The 20375-nt window shown below is 36.7% G+C and overlaps 2 protein-coding genes across 5 annotated transcripts; both read right to left on the bottom strand.

Moving 5' to 3' along the window:
• Nucleotides 1-233: 233 nt before the first annotated feature.
• Nucleotides 234-4322, bottom strand: LOC131800187 (microfibril-associated glycoprotein 4). Of its 3 annotated transcripts, XM_066171237.1 has the most exons (6): nucleotides 4092-4322; nucleotides 3919-4000; nucleotides 2630-2853; nucleotides 2154-2268; nucleotides 1358-1784; nucleotides 234-834 (listed from the first exon to the last, which is right to left on the bottom strand). In XM_066171237.1, the coding sequence occupies exons 2-6, from the start codon at nucleotides 3950-3952 to the stop codon at nucleotides 591-593; spliced, it is 1044 nt and encodes a 347-aa protein (XP_066027334.1). In that variant the 5' UTR covers nucleotides 3953-4000; nucleotides 4092-4322; the 3' UTR covers nucleotides 234-590. The 3 variants fall into 3 exon arrangements, with proteins under 3 accessions (XP_066027334.1, XP_066027337.1, XP_058973863.2); XM_066171240.1 differs by having other exon boundaries at nucleotides 3919-4322; XM_059117880.2 differs by lacking the exons at nucleotides 3919-4000; nucleotides 4092-4322 and having other exon boundaries at nucleotides 2630-3003.
• A 3905-nt stretch (nucleotides 4323-8227) lies between these two features.
• On the bottom strand, nucleotides 8228-14304 carry LOC131800133 (microfibril-associated glycoprotein 4-like). 2 transcript variants are annotated; one of them, XM_066168931.1, is made up of 5 exons: nucleotides 14239-14304; nucleotides 11587-11808; nucleotides 10865-10979; nucleotides 9964-10390; nucleotides 8228-9122 (listed from the first exon to the last, which is right to left on the bottom strand). In XM_066168931.1, exons 1-5 carry the CDS (start codon nucleotides 14275-14277, stop codon nucleotides 8882-8884), a joined length of 1044 nt encoding a protein of 347 aa, XP_066025028.1. In that variant the 5' UTR covers nucleotides 14278-14304; the 3' UTR covers nucleotides 8228-8881. The 2 variants fall into 2 exon arrangements, with proteins under 2 accessions (XP_066025028.1, XP_058973796.2); XM_059117813.2 differs by having other exon boundaries at nucleotides 11587-14304.
• Nucleotides 14305-20375: the final 6071 nt, after the last annotated feature.

The following is a 20375-nucleotide window of genomic DNA, read 5'->3' on the forward strand; positions in this document are numbered from 1 at the left end:
AAATGACCTTCAGCCGAAAGGATCAGTGGACGTAAAATGTGACAGTAGGCAGACCGCTGTATCGTAAAATTTTGAAGATAATTTAGAGACGTGTCCATAATTTTGGCAAGATGAAAATGATAATACACTGGAGGCAATTTAAGAATGAGTCTTAACAGACTTCCGCAGCTATAGTTAAATTTTTCTATACTAGCCGGATAAATTCTCTAAGTCATGCCACAGTAATGTGTAAGTGAAGCTGTAGTTGACACTTTATTGTGCATCATATTCGATTATACAAGCTAGTGGCATCAGAAATTGCTGGTAGTCGGCCGTGATCAACACAGTGTATTCCTTCGATCTTTGGCCTCGTGACAAGTATGTTAATTACAATTCGACATTTTGAGGCGACAAGCTTCATCTTCAAGTTAGAATCCGTGTGTTAAACATCGATGAGCAATGTATGTTATCGATGTAATAGTTACTTCACTAAACATCTCATTAAAAAGATGAAATAATAAAAGTTCTGCCTTAAAACGTTACACTACTCATACTATGTTCGTTCATCTTCTCACAAAGTTAATGTACCATTACAAAGGAAAAGATCACAATTATTTTTTCATAATACGTGGTCGAAGCTTCATCTCCGTGCGTTTAAGTGAGTATTGACGTCCTCTGAATTGTCTCCTGCAAACTCCATCGGCGTATGTTTTGGTATGTGGTCCACCATAGTAGATGCCGTTGAGATTGGAATCATGGCAACGACTGTACCACCACGCATCTTTGAACTTCAAAGCACACTGATATTCGGGACTTTTTTCGTTTTCCTTATCTTTGGTCGAAAACCGCATTCCACTAGAAATATGAACGAGAGTAAGAAAAAGATTACATATATTAGTCGTATAAGTCACCTTTTGCTACAAAATAGACACTACTATTCCAAGCATCACTACCCCCTCCTTGTGATTACCGTCGAGTTATTTTTTAAAAATTTCATGAGCCTCATGTTAGTTCAGACGAGAGTATAAATTAAAAGAGGTCAAGGAAAAGGTTTGGCTGTGATTGACGCAATAAGGAGAATCCTCCTAGCTAATTACCTCTTCGTTGTCGACTTTTCCCCTATTGTCATTTGGTGTGTTTCTCACCTCAAAACATACAGAGGTTTCAGAATCAGAATATTACCTCCCCCAGAATAGTTATTGCTGGCCGATTGATTTCCTTCTTTTTTGAAAACAAATTTTTCGCATTAACTGTTATGATAGAAAAGCGCTAAGTGCCTCTTGGCGATATCACCAACTAATGTGTAGTTAATAGAGTAGTTCAAAGAATTTACTGGCTCGGCTCATATCACTTTAAGCCTCGTTCAGATTTGATTTACCTTAGAGATTGGTGCCCAAGCATGGAGTCACCTGCCGTGCCAGAGTATCCTTCAATCAAAAGCCTGTACTTATTAGCCTCGTCTGCCACCTTAAAAGTAGTGTACTCAGCGTAGGTGATGTTGCCTTCAAAGTCTTCCAGCTCAACTCTCAAGATGACGTCATCAGAGTCTGTCAAATGATGAAGATTATCGTTTCCAAGCCAGAACTCGCTATTAGGATTTCCAAAGCCGTATTTGCAAGATTCCCATCCTAGAAAAAAATCCACAGAGCCGTCTACACGTTTCTGAAAAACGGTCCAACCTCCACCATCTGTATTCATGTCACACAACACTTGCACTGGTTTTCCGCCATCTGGATTGATGGTGTATACGCCACTGGAATCATAACCGTGTCGAAGCAGTTCAGCGCAGCTGTTTGGCTCTATAGCTATGAAATGGTACAAAAAAACAAGCAAACGAACAAACAGACATATAAACAAGTATACAAACAAAATAGCTTAACTTAATTTGCCGAGTAAAATGTATCGTACTAAAGACAAAAAAACTGCCTAATAGAAGGGCACGTGACTCATGAACACTTATGAATAGTTGTTCTAAAGATTATTGCGAGGATCGTAGTTTCTTTCCAATGCTTAAAAAGTATGTTCGATACTTGTGTCTTTCGCCTCCTTCCAGTGTTGGTCTTCACTAGCGACCACGATACGCCTGAAACTCAGTAGGTGGTCGGGGAGAGTAATCCTTAATAAATCCCAGATTTTTAAGGCCAAACTATGCACGTGACAACTCCAACACTTACTGCAAGTTGGTCCTATGTAGCCATCTTTACATTTGCATCTTACGCTGCCATCTTGATAGTTGGGAATACAGATTCCTTTTTCGCCGCAGATGGAATCGCTCATCTCACAAGAACTCTGGAATTTGAAAGATTCTAACTTAGTGCAAATGCTAACAGGTATAAATTTTCAAATCCAAATAAGAAAAGATTTGCAAAGATAGATTGAATTGCAAGATTTTTCTACAAAAGAAGTGATTTTTATCTTTAGATATTTAACTATCGATATGTTCATGACTTTTAATGAAAGCTGAGTGATAAAAGACTGAAACTGGTAAAGTATATATTAAATCAGAGGATTTTTTTATAAAACAAATAAATAATGCCTGAATAATTTCTTTTCTTTTCTAACATGTCTTTTCCTGCGTTGTACTTTTTATTTATTTATTTTATTTTCTTCTCTAACTTCTCTTTTTCCACTGTGTACCATTACGCAATACCTGTATTCCCCTGTAGGAAAACTTGTCATCTTGAGTGAAATTTTCCATTGCAGCAAATCGATCAGAGTCGCTTAGTTGACATTTGAATCTTCTCTCGTCTTCTGCCGGTCCAAAATTGTAAGACAGGCAACGGCTTTTATCTACACATTGCAGCTGGCAAGCATCTTCTGATTCCTCTTCTGTCTCCTTGATAACCCTCCCAAGAAGCTTACTTCCTTTTATCTCTGTCGCAAAGTTTACGGCATATAAATCATCTGTTTTTATTCGACCAAGTCCTAATACCAACGTTACGGACAAAGCGATTGAGGACCAGAACAAGAACATGTTATGTGTTCATTGAGTTGAATGTTGACACAAAGTTTGACTTATGTACTCTGAATCTCTCGCTCGAATTCCTGGTCGACTCACATGATTTATTCATTGTTATGGTTTTAATAACAGCCGGTTCAACAGTCATGTATTTGAAAAACACTATCCATTCATGTCTAGTCAACTCACAATGGTGTTTAAAGATTTCTCAAAAGTTTAACGTATGGCCTACTCGGTAAACACGCCCTCCCGTAGACAAGCTTTAAGCTTTAATAAATGCATTTTAAAGAAATATGCTTTTCACAGAATCTCTCTTTATCGTATCATTGATAGAATCCTTCATCACTTCATTTGCTTCAAAATAATGGAATAGCTTAACAAAGACTGTTTTTGTTTAGACTTTAAATGAAATATAACAGACAATAGAAAAAGAAGCATTCGAAAATGTAACGTAAAATTGTTCAATTCTTTCCTTTCATCTGAAATTAAAATTAATGAAATCTAAGCCTTAGGATGAGAGGAAATTGTTTTTAAATCGCTTAAGCTTAAGACACAAAATCATATCATGTGGTTCAACGTTATTTCAAAGCAAACAAAAAAATTTAATATCTGCCGCCATATTTTAACAAAAAGAGACTTCTTGAATTTAAAGAAGAGTGAAGGCGCCACTGTTATGTAATTTTCTGTCTTCGCGCTTTTCCTGTTTTGCTTAGTTTAGTTTTTTCGTTCTTGTGGCTTTTGTTAATTAGTCTTATATCGTGTGCTTTGCCTATTTCGTTTTTTTTTTCTTTTGATGGTAAAGTTCGCTTAAGTCACACACGCCAAAACCGATCAAATTCAAGGTAAATTTTTGAAAAAGTGAGGCGTTCTTAACTGATCGAACTAACATAGCTAGGAAGTAGGTGCCATAGAAAAGGTAACTAAAGGAAAAAACTTTGCGGCCCGACCTTTACGAAAACTTTATAACTCCGTGAACTTACCTAATTTTCGGCAATCTCCAAGTTTGGTCGCCATTTTGAGGGACTTGTCTACATGAAGCGTAGATATAAATCAAGCAGCGAGATCTAAAACCGTCAGAAATACATACGAAAGCAATTCAAATGAACTTTACTTTCAATTCAAGCGGCAAAATTTGAAATTGTTCGTGAAACTTATCATTCCTACATCCCCACGCGACCATTTCTTCCAACAATTCAAACACTACAACTAGTGTTCGAATTCCCCTCGTCGATTCAACCTTAAGAAATAGCCTGTGCCACCCAAGCCTCGACTCGAATGTGAATTACAAGTCAAATAATTTAACTACTTTATCTTCAAGGCAATATTACGTTGGTATTATGATTTTCTGATCGACAAGAACGGTGATTAGGTACCGATCGCCATGTTTACCTCATAAACGTGACCGCTGACCAGCCGCTGAGTGAAAACAATACAAACGGGTGGGTGCGGGCAGATTATCAGAAGATTATTGGGAACATTCGTACATATGCACTAAAGTATCATAATAAGCAATTTGACCTTCAGTCTTAATGCGAAGGCACGCAAAACTTTTGTTTTGCTTAGTATTCTTTTTTCTTTCAAATACATTTCGTCCCAAATAGGACTGGCATCAATTCATAGATTTATAACTAAATCTTTACCATGTAAATAAGTGTGTTTAGATAATCGAGATAACCATTGAACCTCTTGTATCGCATCAGAAGTAACGTGTCTTGTCTTTGCCCAACTCTGGGAGCGTGGAGCGGCATGCCATGCTCACAGGATACGCGTGACCTCACTATCTTTAAGAAAAATAAGAGACTGCTCGGAGTCTGTATTCCGTTAGACCATTTTCTAGGAGTGACGCGAGTCTTTTCAATTTAGTGAAAAAGTCACAAACCCATTCTTTACCTCACGAGCATAACCGCTGAATACTCATGAATTACAGTAGGCTTCTCCTTTGGCGCGGAAATCGAAATCATATCGAGTATACAAGGTTATAGTGAGTTCCTTTAGATCTCCCGAACTTGTATCGCGTTGGAAACAATTACAAGTACAGGAAGAAGTCTTTTGTTAGCGAGACGTTCATTATGTCTCAGGACTGCTTTTTGAATGGCAAAGATGGAAAAAACTTTGGTTCATCGCGAGGCTTAAGTGGTTTGGTACGACTGTCTGAATGCAATGATGAAGTAAAATATCATTTGATAAGCTGCCACCTGTCTAAAGAGGTCTTAAGAGAAAATGAGCTAATCTTGGCAAGGACTGGCCTATTTCACCTCGCTCAGGAGGATAAACAAAAAATGTGGATTTGCTATAGGCATCGCCACACTTTGGGGAAGTTTTGGAGAAGTGCAAAGGTAACATGTCAGTATCCTGATCATGATGGTGTCAGGAAGCGTATCCCAAGGCAGAGATGTAATTACCTTGCATATGTCTCAGGACATTCAAAAGCTGTTTGGAGTTATTATTCCAGTTGAATCAGGTAGTCTTCCGTAACATTTTCTGTTATTTGTTTGTCTCATGACATATCTGCTCGAAAAGAGAAGAAACTCTTTATTAGATTAAAGGTATTTTAGTACACATTACGTTGAAAAAATATAGATCCATGTGTAAATGCTTTTGATTGCAGATGGAAATATGTACAATGTTGCTTGGTTGATAATCAGTATTGTTCCTGTAGAAGATCAAATCACCTGACAACGCAATACACTTATTTATTGCTTACAGTTCACAATTATTTGCGGTCAGTTTTCAACAGTTTGTATGATACTCATCAACTAGTATAATTAAATTTGCAGACTAAAAAACCCCTTATTTGATTAAGAGTAAAAAAAGTAAACAGTGCATGTCGGTTTTCAATTCCTGATGGATGCTATCGGCGCGAGCTTCACTTTAACAGAGAAATCTGCAATCGCTTACCTCAGCTCTATGTGTCCCATGCCGTAAGAAGCACAAGAAAAAAGTTGATGATAGTGAGTCTTGGCCGAGACAAGAAGAATCAGAGAAGAATCTACGGTCCCAAGAAACGCCACTTTTAAACACGAGACAACTAAGGTGAATTGAATAAGGTGGTATTTGTTTTTATTGAAAACTATGGTTCAGATTATAAGATACGCGAATTACTCTGCCCACCGATTTTTTCTTACATTCTGTTAATAAAAAATTTCAGTAATTACTAAGGCTTTCTTGTTGATCGTCCTAATAGTAGTAGTTTCCAGGCTCCGAGGGGAGCAAAAGAGAGAACAATTTTCTGTGTAGTTAGGTAAGGCAACGTGCCAGCTTTATACTTCATCCAGCGTGATAAAGATGATGATGACAACAATGGGTAAAAGCACCGTCTGCTAATAATGACGATTATCATAGTTATAAACAAATCTCAGTTATAGTCCTGAAAAAAATCTTAAGGGGTCCTTTTAACCATCCACTTCATCTTGCCAGAAGTCAAAGTTGCCTACATTCATTCTAAGGTTCGAGCGATTTTACGAAGAATTTTCAATTCCGGTGTGTTGCGCGCGTGTGTTTCTATTGATAGAAAAAAATCTGCACGCGCCATAAGTTAAAAGAACGTGTCAGCTGAATGAATCAAATCTCTATCATTTTTCATACATTCTTGGGAACAGCAAAAATGACCTAGAACAAACATTCTAAGTATAGTATTCATTCCGTGCAATGGGGAATAAATAAAGCGTTCTGTTTGAAAAGACATTTTACTTTATACCACTGACGACAAGCAAAAAGGTCATACGGGTACCCCGTTTAAAAATATATATTGATAACTCTGTTAATTAATACCAGTTCTAATTTAAAGGAGAAAGTTATGAGAATAAAATAAAAGTTGTCTGTACCACGAAGCATGCCTCCACTGTTTAGACTGGGAGTGCTAAAGCTTTTTAAGCATGTATTCGAATATCTTATGACGATAAGCCCGTCACCCACCCCACCCGCGTTATACTGTTTTCACTCAGCGGCTGGTCAGCGGTCACGTTCATGAGGTAAACATGGCGATCGCTTCCTGGTCACCGTTCTTGTCGATCAGAAAATCAAAATACCAGCGTGATATTGCCTCGAAGATGAAGCAGTTATGTTATTTGACTCGTACTTCACATTCGAGTCGAAGCTTAGGTGGCACAGGTTATTTCTTACGGTGGAATCGACGAGGAGAATTCGAACACTAGTTGTAGTGTTTGAATTGTCGGAAGAAATGGTCGCATGGGATGTAGGAATGGTAAGTTTAACGAACAATTTCAATGAAAGTAAAGTTCATTTGAATTGCTTTCGTATGTATTTTTGACGGTTTTAGATCTACCTGCTTGATTTATATCTGCCACGCTTCATGTTGACAAGTCCCTCAAAATGGCGACCAAACTTGGAGATTGCCGAAAATTAGGTAAGTTCACCGAGTTATAAAGTTTTCGCAAAGGTCGGCCCGCAAAGTTTTTTTCTGTAGTTACCTTTTCCATGGCACCTACTTCCTAGCTATGTTAGTTGGATCAGTTAAGAACGCCTCACTTTTTCAATAATTTACCTTGAATTTGATCGGTTTTGGCGTGTGTGACTTAAGCGAACCGATAAGGTGTCATTCAAGTCTTCTTGTTTGCTTGATTGAAACGTGATGTGCATGAAAGTCGCCTCGATGGATAAGATAGAGTTAATATACATGGCTGTGGTATTTGTTTTTCTTTTTTTTTTTTTGCTGAGTTCCGAATTTTTTTGTAAATTGTTCTCCAAAGTTGTCTCAAATTAACGTCTTGAAAAGTGTCACTACAAGCCTTCGAGTAAAATTTAATTTCCGTAAAACTCTGAAAAATAAAGAGATCCGATCAAACGGATTGTGGTTTTAGAATAGGTACATGAATACAATATACACATAAGAAACGAGCGAAATCCGTGTCTCAAGCAAAATCGAGGGGACCGCTCATACAGAGACTCTCTTAATTAGAAACACATATTCCGTGCACATCATCACATCTGAGTTACGAGCAAATAATCATAACGGCCATAGAATCAACCAGAACACTGATGGCCAAATAATATTTGTCATTAATTCTAGAATAAAAGTTAGCGTCTTTACAGAACGTTTAAATTTTGACAACTTTGATCCGTGGCGATCTTTTTTAAGGAATAAAACTTAATATCAAATAAATTCTGTTTATTTTGTAACTTTCTCTAAGGGGGTCTCCTTATATCTCATTTTCGTAGAGGAAAAATGGCTCTAAGCTGAAGGGATTAGTGGACGTAAAATGTGACAATAGGCAGACCGCTGTATCGATAAAATTTTGAAGATAGTTTGGAGACGTGTCTAAAATTTTGGCAAGATGTTAGTTTCCTCAGTATGTACAAATACTTTTAAACCTATCTATAATACTTAAAATGGTAATACACTGGAGGCAACCTACGAATGAGTCATAACAGACTTCCATAACTATAGTTAAAATATTTCTAGACTAGCCGGATAATTTCTATAAGTCATGCTACATTCACGTGTAAGTGAAGCTGTAGTTGAAACTTTATTGTGCATCATATTCGATTATACAAGTTAGTGGCATCAGAAATTGCTGGTAGTCTGCCGTGATCAGCACAGTCTATTCCTCGTGACAAGCTAAGAATAAAGGATCGTATTGAAATTTAATTCGACATTTTGAGGCGACAAGCTTTATCTGCAAGTTATAATCCGTGTGTTAAATATCAATGAGCGTTGTATGTTATCCGTCTTAAAGTTATTTCAATAAACATCTTATTGAAAAATGGATCGAGTTGTGTTCTCCGTGGAGGCATTTATTTCTAAAAAACGACATTTCATAAATTAGGCGCTTGATGAACTATAGCCATGAAGCGAATCATTTCGCTTAGAAGGTCGTTCGACATATACTTGTACTTGGTGAAAATTCTGCTTTTTATCTCCTCGTGCGATGTTCGGAAATTTTTCACAAAGTTAATGTACCATTACAAAGGAAAACGACACCATTATTTTTTCATAATAAGGGGTCGAAGCTTCATCTCCGTACGTTTAAGCGAATAATAAAGTCCTTTGAATCCTTCCCAGCAAACTCCATCGGCGTATGAGGTATATGCCCCACCATGGTAGATGCCGTTGAGATTCGAATTATGGCAACGGTTGTACCACCAAGCACCTTTGAACCTCACAGCACAGTGATATTTGGGATTTTTGTCGTTTTCGTTATCTTTGGTCGAAAACTGCATCCCACTAGAAACATGAACGAGAGTAAGGAAAAGATCACATACATTAACCGTATGAGTCACCCTTTGTCATAAAATATACGCTACTATTTCGAGCATCACTACCCCCTCCTTGTGATTACCGTCGAGTTATATTTAAAAAGTTTCATGAGCCTCGAGTTAGTTCACACGAGAGTATAAATTAAAAGAGGCCAAGGAAAAGGTTTGGCTGTGGTTGACACAATAAGGAGAATCTTCCTAAACTAATAACCTCTGTTGTCGACTTTTCCCCTATTGTCATTTCACGTGTTTCTCACCTCAGAACATAAAGAGGTTTCAGAATCAGAATATTACTTCGCCCAGAATAGTTATTGCTAGCCGATTACTTTCCTTCTTTTTAATAACAAATTGTTGCGTTAACTGTTATGATAGAAAAGCGGTAAGTGCCTCTTGGCTTTACCGCCGAAGATCTGTTGATCGAAATACGTCACGATCTCACCCACTAGTGTGTAGCCGTTGAAGAAGTTCAAAGAGTTGACTGACTTAGCTCATATCGCTTTTTAACATAGCTAGTAAATTTGTTTAATCAAATTCAATTGCGCGAGCGTGCTTCATATTCCTATTGTGCACGCTCATGACGTCAGCAAACATATCCTTCGAGAAAAAAATTTTCCATCGGGTTGAAAATGTTATAAAACAATTGGTTCATACGTTAGCTGTGCGTTCATCGAGATATGAATATGCTACGCCTCGAGCAACTCTTACGCATCTTTCGTGCTCTCCAAACTTCCCGCGAGTTTCATATCTCGATGAACGCACGCTGCAGTGTTAATCAATTGTTAATTAAGTCTCGTTCAGATTTGATTTACCTTAGAGGTTGTTTCTCAAGCATGGAGTCACCAGCTGTGCCAGAATATCCTCCAATCAAAAGCCTGTACTTATCAGCCTCGTCTGCAACCTTAAAAGTAGTATACTCGGCGTAGGTGATGTTCCCTTCAAAGTCTTCCAGGTCAACTCTCAGCATGACGTCATCAGAGTCTGTCAAATGATGAAGATTATCGTTTCCAAGCCAGAACTCGCTATTAGGATTTCCAAAGCCGTATTTGTAAGGTTCCCATCCTAGAAAAAAATCTACAGAGCCGTCTAAACGTCTCTGAAAAACGGTCCAACCTCCACCATCTGTATTCATGTCACACAACACTTGCACTGGTTTTCCCCCATCTGGATTGATGGTGTATACGCCACTGGAATTCCAACCGTCTCGAAGCAGTTCAGCGCAGCTGTCTGGCCCTATAGCTATGAAATGGTACAAAAAAATAAGCAAACTAACAAACAGACATAGAAACAAGTATACAAAAATACATAACTCAATTTGCCGAGTAAAATGCTCCGTACTAAAGACAATAAAAAATGCCGACTAGAAGGGCACGTGACTCATAAACACAACTTATTAGTAGTTGTTCTAAAGATTATCGCGAGGATTGTAGTTTCTTTCGAATGCTTAAAAAAGTATGTTCGAGACTTGTGTCTTTCGCCTCCTTCCAGTGGTGGTCTTCACTAGCTACCACGATGCGCCTGAAATTCAGTAGGGGGTCGGGGAGAGTAATCCTTAATCAGGAGGCCATGGGTTCAACATTCGTTTAAGCCATCTAAGTAATTTCTCGGAGTATGCCTGTGTTACTGCTAAAAAAAAATACATAATCGTCTTTTGCTGTTTGAATTCCTAAATTTTCAAGGCCAAACTATACATGTGACAATTCCAACACTAACCGCAAGTTGGTCCTCTGAAGCCATCTTTACATTTGCATCTTGCGTTGCCATCTTGATAGTTGGGGATACAGATTCCTTTTCCGCCGCAAATGGAACCGCTTGTCTCACAAGAACTCTATATTTGGAAAGATGCCAACTCAATGCAAGCGCTAACAGATTTGAACTTTAAATTCTAAAATCCAAATAAGGTGAAATTTGCAAACAACCAAATTGTGTATTGTTTTCTCCTAACATTTCTTTGGTGCTGCACTCAGCATGCATCGGAAAACTTTTTTGTGCAAGAAAACAACAAACAGATGTTGGATGACTTTTTTTTTCAACTGAGTTGATAATGTGAAGGGGCCAACTTAAATAAAATTGTGACCGCCAATTCACATTATCATCTTAGTTGATATAATTAAATTATCTTGTGATATCCCACCGTCACATCACTAAAGTTTCCTTAGAAACGTATCCGCCTTAAAAATTGAATATTGATTACTCAGGCAGCTCTGTAACTTGAATTGCTAAATTTTTTTCACACAAGGAGTGATTTTTATCTTTAGAAATTTAACCATCGATATGCTAATGTCTTTTAATGAAAGCTGAATGTAAATGACTATAATTGGTAAAGTATACATTGAATAAGAGAATTTTTTTTTTGAAAAAAATTAATACTACCTGAAGAATTTACTTTCTATTGTAACCTATCTTTTTCTACGTTGTACCCAATTACACAATACCTGTATTCCCCTGTAGGAAAATTCGTCATCTTGAGAGAAATTGTCCACTGCAGCAAATCGATCAGAGTCGCTTAGTTGACATTTGAATCTTTTCCCGTCTTCTGCTGGTCCATAATTGTAAGACAGGCAACGGCTTTCATCTACACATTGCAGCTGGCAAGCATCTTCTGATTCCTCTTCTGTCTCCTTGATAACCCTCCCAAGAAGCTTACGTCCTGTAATCTCTGCCGCAAAGTTTACAGCACGTAAATCATTTGTTTTCACTCGACCAAGTCCTGATACCAACGTTACAGACAAAGCGATTAAGGGCCAGAACAAGAACATATTATGTGTTCGTTGAGTTGAATGTTGACACAAATTTCGACTTGTGCACTGTGAATCTCTCACTCCAATTCCTGGTCGACTCACATGATTTATTCATTGTTATGGTTTCAATAACAGCAAGTTCAACAGTCATGTATATGAAAAACACTTACCATTCTTTTCTAATTAACTCACAACGGTGTTCAAAGATTTGTCAAAAGTTAAACGTATGCGGGCTTGGTAAACACACCCTCCCGTCGACATAAACTGCAACAAATGCATTTAAAGAAATATGCTTTTCGCGAGATCTCTCTCTAAAAAGAAGTTGGTCAGGTGGTTACCAATTGAACTTGAAAAGGTCCTGATCAATTTTTGTGTGTAATTGCTGGAATCCTTCATTATTCAATTGCTTCAAAATAATAGAATAGGTCAACAAAGACTGTTTTTGTTTGAATTTAAATATAATAGAGGATAGAAAGAGAAGCATTCAAAACTTTAACTTAAATTTTTTCAATTCTTTTCTTTCAACTAAAGCTTTGGGTTTGATTTTTTAACTAAGCGTTGGGATCGAAGGACATTATTTTTCAATCACCAAAGCTTGCATAGGACACAGAATCTTGTTATGTGGTTCATCGCAATTTCAAAGCAAACAAAAAATTTCGTATCTTTCGCCATATTTTTTAGCAAATAAAGACCTCTTGAACTCAAGGAAGAGTGAAAGCACCAGAATTATGTAACTGATTTTCTGTGTTCGACCTTTCGTTTTTTGCTTAGTTTAGTTTTCGTGTTCTACTGGCTTTTGTTAATTAGTCTCAAATTGTGTACTTTGTCTCTTTTGTTTTTTTGCTTTTGATGGCTGAGAATAGATATGGTGCGTTCAGAATAGCTGTGTGAATAGATAGGGTGAAACAAACTTTTCATCAAATATTTCGTTACTGCAAATTTACGCGGTCATCAAATGTCGCTTAAACATGGAAAAGACAAAAGGGAAGAACGCTCTTTAAACGTCCTACTTTCCAAGCACAGTCCCCTATTTCGAGAATCTGGGATAATTTCATGCAGCTACATGTTTGTTTTGCTTTAGGGAAAAATGATGAAGGTTCTTCCCATGCCAGCTGCTTAGAAAATTTTTGAAGGCGAAACAGTGCACAGGAAAGAACCATTTGGATGACTAAGCGAAAAAACAAACATATCTAAGGCGGAATAAAGTTTTACAAAATGAGTCAGCCGATTTCTGGTTCACTAACAAGAGTAATCTGTCGCTCCTATCCCGTTTTTAAGTTATAGAAATACTTATTTAGGTTAAGTGCTAAAACTTTACAAAGAAGAGGCACATTCTAAACTGATTTTGCGTCAGTAAAACTTTGTAAGTGATCAAATTCTTTAAAGGAAACTCGTGCCTATCAAAAGGGTTAGTTCGTCAATACTCCGTTCGTTTTCAAGAGAAATTGCAAGAACATACGTAAGGAGAATCAAACATTTCATCGCTTCATCTGTCGGTCATCAAGCGACGTTTAAAGAAGCAAAAGGAAGAACGAAGGAACGAAAGACAACTTCTTTCACCTCCCACACACAGCGTCGGGATGCAGGCATAAATCTATGCAGCTACGTTTCGCCAGCGAAAAACGGGAAAAAACTGCTTCCTATGCCAAGAGGTTAAAAAGCGTTTGACCGTGAATCAGCACAGAGATGAGGACCAATTATGCGCATGAGAAAAAGTTGCTTTTTTAGACTTTATTTTCACTACTGCTTATGTAGCGTTCATTACCGCGAAAATCACTCTCACCTCATCCATACTGTTTAAGTCAATTTACCGTCTGAGTCAATCTCTATCCTGTTATAAGCTTGCATGAAAACAAGCATATTTATGCACATAATCTTCGACAATGATTATCAAGTAGATGGACCTTAGAGAACTAAGGCTACAACGTCATTTTCTTTAGTCGAAAAAGCCGCAAAAACGAATTGTAACTGTGATCCTCTCCCTATTATGAAAACATATACGGAGACCACAAAAAAAAAAGAATTCGCATAACTGAGCAAAAGCAAAACACAAATAGACCACTAATTAAACTTCATGAAATGAGTCAGCTGATTTTTGGTTTACTGACGTGAGAAACCTCTCACATCTATCACGTTTTAGGGCATCATATTGATCCTCTTTGGAGACTCAAACTTCAGAAAGAAAAGGTACATTTAAAGCTGATTTTGCGTCATTAACAATCGTTAAATTGCTATAAGAAAGACACGCATGCCAATCATATAAATCAAGCAAAATTTTTAAGGATAGGATTCTTCATTACTTCGTTTAGCTTCCAGGAAAAAGAATTGTATATAAAGTTCGGTTACCTTACAGGAATAAGACGGTAGTTTGATTCTTCTGAACATTTTAGCAACTTCCGTAGTTGTGACGAGTCAAACCATTACGTACATGAATTCCTTTAATTTTCATAATTCTAAATTAATTTGCGAAGCATTATTTAAGCTGTCAAATCTTGTGGTCAGCCTGATCACAAGACCGCACAACAAGGAAACACCTGCTTGGAGGAACATGACTTTTGGCACGTTCCAGTACCACATTACTTACGTGTTACTCTTATCCTCAATGAACTTAATCCACCTAAGTCTGCTGGCGTTTTTATTTCAAAATTGATGATGCACGAACCTAGTTTCTGTAAGAGGCGGAAAAGCTAATCCATTACAGTAGACACATCTAAGAATAATAGACAGCCGAGTCAAAGGATTCTGGTTGCGGAAAAAAAGGGTCATTTAAATGCTAATAATGCACTCAGAAAAACTTCATTTATCATAGAACCCCAAAAATCAGTCAGTTTTTTTATTTGATAAATCGTGATCACATCAAAACTGTAAAATCTTTTTTCTCCTTAAAAAGTAGCAAAGCAACAATTAAATAGTGACGAGCTGGCAAGAAATATAACAAAGAACAATTCTCATTAGGCTTATGGGAGGCAAAGATGTGACGCGTTTGTGGGGGAGTTAATGACATAAATTGAGCCAGATGAAAATTGGCTAACGAATTCAAAACTGCAATTGGTCAAGATCAGAGCATACGACAGCGATGCGGCGAAGTATTGTAGTAGCGTCGATTAATGAAATTTATGGCAGAGGAGGTACAAATTCTAACTACTGTCGTTTCAAAGGAAATTTGTAAATGGATGGTTTCTTTGTGGGTTATAATGTGTAATGTAACCACTACCTTTGTATCTATTCCACTAATTGGCCACACCAACTGAATTCTATTCATCTGTTATTCCATTAAATTGTCTCAAACCCACGCAGACGCCTCATATCGATCTCTTTTAGGTGATATCCGGCCACAGGAAACCTGATCTTTAATCCTATTTTCATCAAATAGTTTTATACAAACAACAACATTGGTAATGAATCAGCATTGCTTTAAAACCATGGAACTATTCCTGTAATCGTTGTTTGATAAAAAATCAATCCCTGATTCGCATGAAATAGCTGAAAAAGAAGCATCTCCTTAGATGATGATAACACGAACAAAGGTGTCAATGTTGTTTCAGTCTGCATAAAAAGGTTTTCAGGTTTAAGTTACCTTTGGTGTTGAACCACTTCAATGAACACGTTAGATGAGCCTTTCGTTCGCCATGTTTCCAGAAAGGCCGCAATTAATTTGAAGGCTTTTCTAACTAGATAGAGTAAAACCCTTTGTAAAAATCTAAATAGCTCACAGTTATTTCCAAATCTGGTTATTTATAAATTTTGTTATTTACTCCAAAGACTACAGCTCACCCTCTTTATGTCTTCGTTGTGTTTTTTTAATTAGTATTATTTTCCTCTATATTGTACGAAAATCAAATGGCGCGCAAAGAGTAATGGTAACATAGAGAAATTAAGAAATTTCGTATAGTTCGGATCAAAATTTTGAGATAAACAATAGTCCATCCACGATGCAACTGCATTTAACAAAGTTTAACACAACTTAAGGACACCAATGAATTTTTAAAGGAGAACGAAGTATCAGAAGAGAGACAAATAAACTCAACCATTGATAGCCGCGCAAGAATCGACCGTGGCGAGCGTATAGTCTACTTCATATCCTGATTTAGCCCTGTTCCTGTACCATCTATTCCCTATAACTATTCCATTTCAAAGCAAACAAAATGACAATTGACATTGCTTAAAATGATCGTATCTTGAAGTTCATGTTACTATTTTAAAGAATTTTGGTTTTTAAATGAGCTTTACAGGCGAGTTGTCAATTACGATGCACCTCATTTATCGTTTATCCGTCTCGAGTAGACACATCAACTCTGTTTTTTTAAATCACCAATAAACTGCAGTGTCAAACAATTTTCACTATATGTTTAAGCCAGTTTGCTCTTGTTGGGGCTGAATAATGTGTTACATGCTTCTGGTAATAGGAAATTAAAATTTCAAAATACTCTGTCATAAGCCTCTGATAACTTTAATTTTACTTATTCAGCGATTTCAACCATATATAGCAACAATTCAAGTAAAAAATAAAAATATCCTCTGCCAAAAATGAACTGTTAACAAACTTTGATACGCAGGAATTATTACATTCCTTCTGTTCCTTGGAAAAGACCCCAAGTTAGTGGACCTCGTTGCCAAAGGAGAAGGAAAATATTTAAACCTTGGGTTCTAAGTAACTAAAAATATATTGTAAAAGATTAATATTGTTCAAAGTCAATTAATAATAATCATTACCATAAACAGTGGCCAAAGTACATAATAAGCAAATGTTCAAAAGCCCTCCCTTCCAAATAACTCGCCGAATAAAAGGCTTCAAGAAAGTGAAGTAAAAGAACAGAGCGCATTTAGCCATTTTAGTATTTCTTTATTACCGTGATCCTTCTGCCGTCAAGGCAAAGGGGTTTAACAAAATCACGCGGCAACGGCAACGGCAACGTCACTAAACATGAGGTTTACTTAGCAGAACAATAGCTGTGCACGTGCGCTCTAAATCTTTGTAAAATTTTTTGCGTCCTCAGCAAAACAACAACACGACATGACCAACCTTCGCGTTGAAAAACACTTTGTTACATATTTGGTTTCGAGATAGTTTTGAAAGCGAGAAACAAACTACATGACCTAAGAGTGTCGCGAGGATCGTAGATAAAACATAAGTTCATTTATTAAACGACGTTGTCCAAATAAGTTCTATGTCAAACGTGTGTGAATTTACAAATTAAAAAAACGTTAATCCCTCGAAATTCTTAGATGTGATTAAAAAATAATTCCAGTAATTTTCTAGAAGGAAGACGTTTCTAAATTACCGGGAACCGCAGCGCAATCTGCAATCTTGGAAAAGGGAAGTGATTGGTTTTTCGTGGAAGAAACTTAGCCTCTTGCATGGAATGATCCCTGATCAAGACTGAATCGAGCTCCATTCCCTCTCAAATGAATTTGCCAAAACGTTTTTACAAATTACAAAAAGAATGCTTAAAAAAACATCCAGAATTATGAGAAATATAACATTCCATTCGATTTCTTTCTGATAAAATTATCGCCAAGATTCTACCAGAAAGTTTTGCCTTTTGCGATAAATCCATGAGCGATCCGGTTTGATGCAGTTGCCGGTAAACCAATATCGTCAGCTGATCTAAATGATCAAAGTTCTACGTCGTCTGACTAAGGGTCAATAAACACGACAAAACTTGTTCACAAAATAATGGACAGTTTCCATTCATATTGTGCAGAAGCCTGTTTGCTTATGAGACCAAGACTCGAATACGTAGCTTTTCCTTCAAGCTTTATCATCGCGATGATGTCTCTGAAAGAGTCATTTACTCTTTGGAAATTGCAATAGTACTCTACGATTATATGTGAACAGCACCAGTCAGGTGCATGTTTGGATGATTGGTTGCGCGTGAATCCCAGATACCCGCTGGAATCAAAACCGTAACGATGACGAAATTTGTCTTTGCAGCGTACATTTGGATGGAACCATTTGCAATAAAACTGGAATAAATGTTTGACAGCTTTACATGTTGCTTGAAAGTTAATTTTAAGGATTTCTGTTTTTGATTTTAAAACTAATAAAGAATAAATGAACTAAGAAATGCACTTGTGATAGGCTCTTGAAGGTTGTCAATCATTTTAAGCAATGATTGATTTAGGACAACAAGAATTGGCCCTCAGAAGCGGGGTAGAATTTTTGTTAAGAACCAACAACTCACTGAATAACACAAATTATATCTCTCTTAGTATTTCGTAAAATTGTACAGTGAAAATGAATGATTTAAAACAAAGATTGTCATTCTTACATCTGAATTATCAATCGTGCAAATCGAGACCAATAACTTTCCGTAATTCTATTATTTGTTACTTTTAATGAGGTTATTATTGAAATCACTGGTCTAAATATTAGATGATTTTTTTTAACTGGCGTGAAGATGATGAAGCAGTTTATTTCTAGGTTTCTTGACGAATACACAGTCATACTGATTAATCACACCGTCACATTTATTGATATTTAAACTTTTGCCATCGTACGAGCCTCTCAAGGCAGAAAATTGTTTTCTTCGTAGCAAGTAGTATTTCTTTTAATTCCTAGGCTTTGGACGGATAATGAAAGTAGCGTATGAACTAACTCTCTTTCCTTTGAGGACAATAGAATTTACAAATCTTAGATTAATTATTTCTACAGGAAAAACCGTAATGCCTATTCAAATGTAAATGAAGCTGCAAGCAGTGACTAAGCGAAATCTCTCTTAAGTGATCAGTAGGTCAGGCATAACAGAAATTACGTAGAAGTTTTCATTAACTGGGCCCCTTTTGAGGCTTGAAATATAAAAAAGACCCAACAAAACATCAAAAACGTTGTCAGATAACTTGAAAATAGGAAAACAACCTACCAAAACAGAAGGGAAAAAGCTCTAATATTTTATAGATCGAACAAGTAATTCTAACTAGTTTTTCTGTTTAGTATAAACGTTTTACATTTCTGTTGCCTCAAACGGCGAAGGAAAATGAAATTGGTTAATGAAATCTCTTTCCTCTATATATCGATCGCATTCAAACTGGTTTTAATTCTCTTAAGCCCGATTACAGTGGCAATCTCGAACAATCCAACGCAATGCAGGAGTCATTCCCTCCAAGAGGGAGAATTTACAAATTCTAGCGAGGAAAAACGACCATCTGTTGGAAATGTTGCATTTTTATCATTTTCTCTTAAACAAAATAAACATGCAAAATCCACTTCATTACAAGAAAGGATGTAACGGTAACAATGATTCGGTGAAAAGAGAGACGAGTCGCGATATCTAATTGCATGAGTCAGGAATTTTTCAGCCAGTGCCATTTTAAAAAAGTCTTTATTAACTTTGAAATTAGAAATTTAGAAACCTGACCATTTGACACACCTTAAGTTTTAATTCCAAATTTTTCCAATCAGCTTTTTAAGATTTTTTGTTATTTCCTATTGAATTAAAAGAAAGATAACTTTTTTATATTTCTGTTTTGATGTGATAAACAGGGATCAATATAAAGAAGCTTTCCCTTTAATCCAAGGGAATGGCTCGATAAGGTTTACTTTCAGGGGGAGAGAAAGGGGGCCGTTTCATTTGTTTTATCCTCTAGTTTTTCTCATTTTTCTTACTCTTAAAGGGAGATTAGTCATGTGTTATTTCTCTTTTAGAAAATACTATGAAGCTTTTGTGGTTTTGAAGTTTGAGGTTGTGAGTGAAGTATTTTCCCAGGCTTTAGAGTAATAATTTCTGCCACAGCTACAAATATTAGAAATGTTTTTCAAATAAAGATTCTAAATAAGAAAAAAACCAACCAGGGATAGACCTATCCCCCCCTAAGTACCCAATAGTCTCACGAAAAGAAGCAAATAAGAGCAGTGAGAGGAAAAGAATTTCAATCAAACTTCGGATTCCCGAACCTATGACGTCAATGTACTCGGCAGAAATATTTCCTGACTGGCCCACTCAAATAATTAAAGCATCGAAAATTAACTTTTGCACGAGCCTCATGTTAGAAATCTCAGTGAGGCCATGAATTTTCATTTCGTTTAACGGTTTCTTCTTGTGTTCTTTACTTAACATTTGGCGTCATAAGCACCACTCAGCGCTACTCAGCAAGGGCCACGCACCAAGGAGATGTTTACTAACACAGAACACGTGAATTCGAAACTACAAAAATATCCAATCTATGTTCTAAAAGCGAATTAATTAAAATAACACATTTTTATTTGCGAAAATGATGAGAAAAATCCAACCCAAAGAACCAAAAAGTTGCCTGTTCAACTACAGTACCCTTTGCCCACGCAATTTAATGTTTCAATTTGTAGCTTTCAATGAAATTTTAGCGCTAGGAGTGAAATCCGAGGAATATCACTGAAATCATGCAAAATGTCATGAACAGTGCGCTAAAAATAAGTCATTTTTTTTTATTCATTGCTCAATATTGTATTTCAGAATGGATAAAATATCGAAGAAGACCCCAGAAATCTAAAATGGTCCTACTTGACC

Source organism: Pocillopora verrucosa, chromosome 1, assembly GCF_036669915.1.
Source record: "Pocillopora verrucosa isolate sample1 chromosome 1, ASM3666991v2, whole genome shotgun sequence".
Taxonomy (NCBI): domain Eukaryota; kingdom Metazoa; phylum Cnidaria; class Anthozoa; order Scleractinia; family Pocilloporidae; genus Pocillopora; species Pocillopora verrucosa.